At 43.3% G+C, this 6,982-nt stretch overlaps 1 protein-coding gene across 7 annotated transcripts in view; it reads right to left on the reverse strand.

Annotated features, from left to right (window-relative positions):
- Positions 1 to 6,982, reverse strand: part of LOC133445824 (SH3 and PX domain-containing protein 2A-like) — an 89,997-nt gene that overhangs the window by 20,640 nt on the left and 62,375 nt on the right. For 5 of the 7 annotated variants that reach the window (XM_061723427.1, XM_061723519.1, XM_061723604.1 and 2 more), the window contains 2 exons: positions 1,036 to 1,173; positions 744 to 827 (listed from right to left, as the gene is read on the reverse strand). In XM_061723427.1, coding sequence (XP_061579411.1) covers positions 744 to 827; positions 1,036 to 1,173 — 222 coding nt within the window. The remainder of the gene's footprint in view (positions 1 to 743; positions 828 to 1,035; positions 1,174 to 6,982) is intronic. The other 2 variants (XM_061723788.1, XM_061723695.1) reach the window with 1 other exon arrangement.

Raw genomic sequence — 6,982 nt, forward strand, 5'->3', positions numbered from 1 at the left:
CCAACGAGGGTAAGACCTTAAAACCTTATTTTGAATGTGGCCGACTGTCATTCTTAGAAGGAAAACCCTTAATCGTTGCGATGGGGGGCGGGGGGGGTAGGCTGGTGTGTGAGGGTTAGGGTTAGCGTTGGGTAGAGTTAGCTAGGGTTAGGTAGTAACCGGTAGTAATCAGCAAAAATCATACAAACAACAATAATAACAATCACAAAAAAAGCAATATAGCAAACATAACATGCATATGCATTCATAATATTCACAATAAAAGGTCAATGAGGATAAAAACCGTGCTGGGGAAATGAATGGTGAACTAAAGTTCTGTAGTGCTATGTTGTACCTGCTGTGGTACATGATAAATAATAATAAATAGGTAAATATTAAAGAGCTGCCAGTACATGATACATGGTACATGGTACATGCAAAACAAAATAAGTGAAAAAAAAAACAAGGAAAAAGGTGTGGGGGGGGGGGGAGTCTGTACAGGGTGTGTAGATGAAGTTTGAGATTGCAGCAATGCAGAGTCCGGTACTTAGTTATTATTATAATTGTGACTAGTTGTGGTTGTCAGTTATATTGTGAGGTAGTTAATAGTGATGATAGGCAGAAATTAATCCTGAGAAGAAAAAAAAAAAAACATGATGTGCCTGAACGGGATTATAGTCCCCTCTTGCGGTGGCCCTGGTCGTATAGCTGCTATTTTCATTTTGTTTGACATCGTCCGACAAGGGTTAGGGTTGCGGGTTCACCTCTGCTGTGCTGCCGGTTCACCATCCCCCCGAGGGTCCAGCGGCGGTCCAGCCTCTTCAGGTGAGCCTTGCGTCTCTTAGTAACTGATGATGAGCAGCAACAGAAACAAACGTAACGGAGTTAGTGAAGAAGCTTTAGAGATGGAGAAAAGAGCTGTTAGTGGCAAAGAAACGGAAATAAAAGCAGCGAGTTAAGGATTCATCTAGGGTTAGGGTTAGAGACCGGTCTGGTCTGACCAGGTCTGACCAGTTCTGACCCGGTTAGGGCTCCGTGTCTGCAGAACCCACCCACCTTCTCCGGTCCTGGAGGTGCCCAGGTCCGAGTCGTCCCGGGTCCCGGGTCTGGACCGGTCCCGGGTCCCGGTCTGAGAGTCCAGGTAGGTGGCCGGAACCCAACCCTGCTGCTCGGCCGAGCTGACGAACCACCAGCCTGGAGAGAGAGAGGGTCAAAGGTCAAAGGTCAGAACCACCAGCCTGGAGAGAGAGAGGTCAAAGGTCAGAACCACCAGCCTGGAGAGAGAGGGGGTCAAAGGTCAAAGGTCAGAACCACCAGCCTGGAGAGAGAGAGGGGGTCAAAGGTCAGAACCGCCAGCCTGGAGAGAGAGGGGGTCAAAGGTCAAAGGTCAAAGGTCAGAACCACCAGCCTGGAGAGAGAGGGGGTCAAAGGTCAAAGGTCAAAGGTCAGAACCACCAGCCTGGAGAGAGAGGGGGTCAAAGGTCAAAGGTCAAAGGTCAGAACCACCAGCCTGGAGAGAGAGAGAGAGGTCAAAGGTCAAAGGTCAGAACCACTAGCCTGGAGAGAGAGAGAGGTCAAAGGTCAGAACCACTAGCCTGGAGAGAGAGAGAGGGTTAGAGGTCAAAGGTCAGAACCATAGACATAAACACTAGACGCCGCATTGGCTGCTGCTGCGCGAGAAATGCGGCCGCCATCTTGGGGCGGTCGTCCTACTCCGTTGCCTAGCAGCAGAACAGTAGCAGCAGAGTGAGTTAACAGCAGAAGTTTGAAGATGCCACAACATTGTGCATATTCGTGTTCCAATCGGCGGACCATCAAGAACAGGGATTGGGGGATTACTTTTCACAAGTAAGATTGAACATTATTATTGATTGTGTTTTGTGAATAGAATATTACTGTACTGTATTTATGTCCACCAGTGAAATCGTAGCCAGCTAGATAGGCTATGTTTAGTGCAGATGTTCACCCGGCTATGAACTAAGACTTATGTCGTACTCCATAACACAGACTTACAAATTGACACAAGAATGCTATTGTAGAAATAAACCAAATATTACTGGTATAACACTGACTAGTGACACAGACTGTAATGTTATTATTCACATGCAGAGGAGGTTACGACTTACATTTAATCTTACTCCGTTACTTGACTAACTTTTGGGGAAAAAAAGTACTTCTAGGAGTAGTTTTAAATCACCATACTTTTACTTTCAAGTTACTTGAGTAGATTTCTGAAGAAGAAAGGCGTTGGTGAGTGTAATAAATGCAGTATAATGGTATCACTGGAGGCTCAGTGACTTAGAAACCTGGCTCTGCACTGTTAAAGTCAGTCAGCCAGTCCTTATTAGTTAGCTGGTGCTGTACCTACCTATCAGTCAGACACAAGTGTCATAACAGTATGTATTATAACATCAAGTTCATGCAGGTGCCAGAAGGATGGTATGTATATTGATATGATCTCTTGTTTAAATGTTTTTCAATATGCAGTTTTGTTTCTGTTGGAATTATCTTGTATTCAATGTGTTTCAGACCTAGATGTTTCTAAATGGTAAGTATATGGTAATGGTAGGTATTGCATGTGTTCTTGTTCTCAAATTCTCCCAGTTCTGCAATTACATTGTTCCTAGTTAGTTAAGTGTCCTAAAAGGTATAAAAGGAACAGATCACATTCCTAAAAACATGGATGCAAACTAATTATTTATCCACCCTGGTAGCTGTTTACCATTTTCATTCTCTGTCAGTTTGCACCCCTGTAACAGGCACTCAAGAATTGGTGATAAGACACTATAGATGAATGGGATGGAAAATTCACTTTACTGCTTTGAATGAACAAAATTACACAGTGCTTTCTTGGGGTGTCTTTTTTCGCCGTGATCAGAGTAATAAAACTTTTTTCTTTTGCAGGTATTTGTGTGCCATCGGATTTGTCATCAACATTGACACGTTGATGCTGATGATTCCAGAACTGATCCAAGTTCAGCCCTATGTGCTCACCTACAGGTTCAGTCAGGATCACTTGGAGCTCCTGGAACACATTGAGGAGACACAGTTTGGCATCGACAACCATCATTCCAACCTGTTGTCATTGGTTGTGTCGGTGTTTCTTAAAATAAGGCTGCACCACATTGCCAAACTCAACACTCTTAACCTGCAGAAAGGGAGCACGAGAAAGAAGCTCTGCAAAACAGTCCTCTTTCAAGGGTTTTACTTCATAGTTCATGCTATACTTTCATGAGCAACTTTGTACATGTGTAAATATGGTTTGGGGCGGGGATCTGTCACGTTCTTGTGTTTAACTTTAGAATTTACATTTTTATTCTATCACTGCTTTGTTATGCAATTCTGAAAAGCAAGATAAGAGTGTGTAGAGGCATTTCCACTTCCTCCTCTCCCCCATTTGTTATCCAGGCTTTGTTGTAGGCAGTACTGGAGTTGAGGGGGGATGAGGGGGGCTGGCATCCCCCCTGAAATAAAAACGGTCCAAATCATCCCCCCCTGAAATAAAAACGGTCCAAATCATCCCCCCTGTAAAACTGCCATCCCTCCTTTCCATCCCTTATGTCATTTCATCAATGAATGTGGTTTTACTGCTATTTCAACATTTAGAGTCATCACCAGAAAAATAACTTATTTGACAATTTTCACCTGTTTCAAGTAAATTTTCACTTGAAATAAGTAGAAAAATCTGCCAGTGGAACAAGATTTATCTTCTTATTACAAGCAAAAAAAAATCTTGTTCCACTGGCAGATTTTTCTACTTATTTCAAGTGAAAATCTACTTGAAACAGGTGAAAATTGTTGTTTTTTTCCAGTGATGACTCTTGTTTTAAGTGTAATGATATTTTTTTACTAAAATGAGACATTTTAACTAGAAATGAGACAAATATTCTTGTTAAGATTGTGAGTTTTTGCAGTGATCCATGTTACTTATCCTGTGAAGGACAGAGTCATATTGATAAGTTCAGAAAAGTGTTTTTTATTGTTGTGTTTTGATGTATTTGATGTAAGCCCAGTGGATATTTAAAGCTTACAGAAGGCTGCATTTAACTGCTGCTATGTCATTCCTGCAGTATTTCTGCAGCTGTTTTGGTCACTGCTATTATTTGTAATATATTATATTATTTGTAATCAGCACAATTATCTGTCCCCATATGATAAAATCCACCATCCCCCCTGATTTTCTTTTACAACTCGAGTTCTGGTTCTAGTCACTCATGGTTTTCACTGTTCTTTATTCTGTTGTGTTGGTTTGCTTTGCTATATGTGCTGTTAATGCTGGAATAGGTACATTTCCTGCTGTTTCGACGTGAATATACATCCCTCTCTCTCTATCTGAATATTGTATTACTCTTAAGCCCTTTATGAATAATAAAATACGCCGAACCATGTGTCCTGTATCATAGCTACATGTATAAAGTTTGCAGCAAAAAAAACTGCGTGACAATCAGTTTAGTACTCAGCGAGTTATGATGAATTAAATGCGCTGACAGTTCATTGTGCCTGCCAAACAGATTACACTGAGTGGAGCGAGTGACCCCCCCAAGATGGCGGCCCCACGGCTCGTCGGCGCCAATAGGCAGCATCGGTCGATGCGGCGTCTACTCTTTATTATGTCTATGGTCAGAACCACCAGCCTGGAAAGAGAGAGGGGGTCAAAGGTCAAAGGTCAGAACCACCAGCCTGGAGAGAGAGAGGTCAAAGGTCAAAGGTCAGAACCACCAGCCTGGAGAGAGAGAGGTCAAAGGTCAAAGGTCAGAACCACCAGCCTGGAGAGAGAGAGGTCAAAGGTCAAAGGTCAGAACCACCAGCCTGGAGAGAGAGAGGTCAAAGGTCAAAGGTCAGAACCACCAGCCTGGAGAGAGAGAGGTCAAAGGTCAAAGGTCAGAACCACCAGCCTGGAGAGAGAGAGAGGTCAAAGGTCAGAACCACCAGCCTGGAGAGAGAGAGAGGTCAAAGGTCAAAGGTCAGAACCACCAGCCTGGAGAGAGAGAGAGGGTTAGAGGTCAAAGGTCAGAACCACCAGCCTGGAGAGAGAGAGAGGTCAAAGGTCAAAGGTCAGAACCACTAGCCTGGAGAGAGAGAGAGGGTTAGAGGTCAAAGGTCAGAACCGCCAGCCTGGAGAGAGAGAGAGGGTTAGAGGTCAAAGGTCAGAACCGCCAGCCTGGAGAGAGAGAGGTCAAAGGTCAGAACCACCAGCCTGGAGAGAGAGGGGGTCAAAGGTCAAAGGTCAGAACCACTAGCCTGGAGAGAGAGAGAGGGTTAGAGGTCAAAGGTCAGAACCGCCAGCCTGGAGAGAGAGAGAGGGTTAGAGGTCAAAGGTCAGAACCGCCAGCCTGGAGAGAGAGAGGTCAAAGGTCAGAACCACCAGCCTGGAGAGAGAGGGGGTCAAAGGTCAGAACCACCAGCCTGGAGAGAGAGGGGGTCAAAGGTCAGAACCACCAGCCTGGAGAGAGAGAGGTCAAAGGTCAAAGGTCAGGCCCCGCCCCCTGAAAAACGACAACCGCCCCCTCAGGACGAGCCCCGCCCCTGGAAACCACGGCAACAACCATCTCAAACAAGCTGCTCATCAGAGATTTAACAAACAACAACAACAACTAGAAAATTTCCTCGCAGAGATTTGGAGAGTGCCACGGGGGGGTTACTGCTCATTTGTGTACATTGCTGCATTTTTTCAACAATAAAGGTGGATGACTCAAAACTAAGTCCGATGACACCACCCACGACTCTCTATGTCAAACCACGTAAAAGTTATCGGACTATCACATATCGACCAATCAGAAGAAGGGGCGAGGCTAATTTGCACCAATTAAGTTCAAGGACTCAATACCGAGTCCAATGACACCACCCACGACTCTCTATGTCAAACCATTCAAAAGTTATAGCATTTACTGGGGTGTATTTACTGTGTGTGTGTGTGTGTGTGTGTGTGTGTGTGTGTGTGTGTGTGTGTGTGTGTGTGTGTGTGTGAGGGGGGTATTTAATTTATATGAAATACATATATTATTATATTCAGCCAGATATATATATATATATATATATATATATATATATATATATATATATATATATATATATATATATATATATATATATATATATATATATATATACATATATAGGCGTCTCCATTTTACAGGTTAAAGTATATGAAGACTTTAGTGACTGAGTCATGTGACCAGTTCTGGCTGAATGAGTCAGCAGTGACTTCTGGTTGCCACGGCAACAAGAACCTTGACTCCAGAACCTTCCGGGTTGGCTCTGAGAAAAACCCAGATTTTGGCTTCTGATAAGGTCTCAAATCACTCTGATTTGTGATCAAACCGTAGCTCGTAGCAGAAAAAAGAAAACTTCGTGTGAGACACAGAACCCGGCAGATTCTGACAATCTTAATTTTATTCAGATATTCCTTAAAATGAGTGAGTAAGCTCAGTGCGAAGACAGAGTGAGATTTTTTTGAAGAAAACTTTTGATTACATTACAGTCAATGGGGACTGAGACAGGTATTGGCGCCGCTCTAGCCCCCCCCCCCCCCCCCCGTTTAAATTTTGTGCATACTCCGCCTGTCAAAGTCACATTTTATTAATCCCAACACCTATGTCTACATTCTGACCAAAAATTATTTGTCTCCTTTTTACGGTTTGGCCGTGAGCTCGAGTTACAAATAAAAATTCAGGTTATTTTTTTACTCTTTCTCCCACTCTACCAACCGACACCCGCACTCTAGATTTGACAAAAAAGTGATTTCCAGTCCTCGCTTGAGTGCTCATATCTTGAAAAGTGTACATCTTAGGTAAAAACTGTTTGGGGTTTGGAGAGAGAAGAGAAGTTTTCCTCCGTTTTGAAGTTTGAATGACATTTCTACGTGCAAGTATGAGAAAGTTAAGTGACTCAGAAAAAACGGGAATTTTGGCTTTTTTCTTTACTTTTTCCCATCCGCTTTGAATGGGTTTTTTTGGCCAGATTTTTGGGAATAACTTTGGGAAAAATGGGAATTTCAACACCA

This window comes from Cololabis saira, chromosome 1 (genome assembly GCF_033807715.1).
Source record: "Cololabis saira isolate AMF1-May2022 chromosome 1, fColSai1.1, whole genome shotgun sequence".
Lineage (NCBI taxonomy): Eukaryota > Metazoa > Chordata > Actinopteri > Beloniformes > Belonidae > Cololabis > Cololabis saira.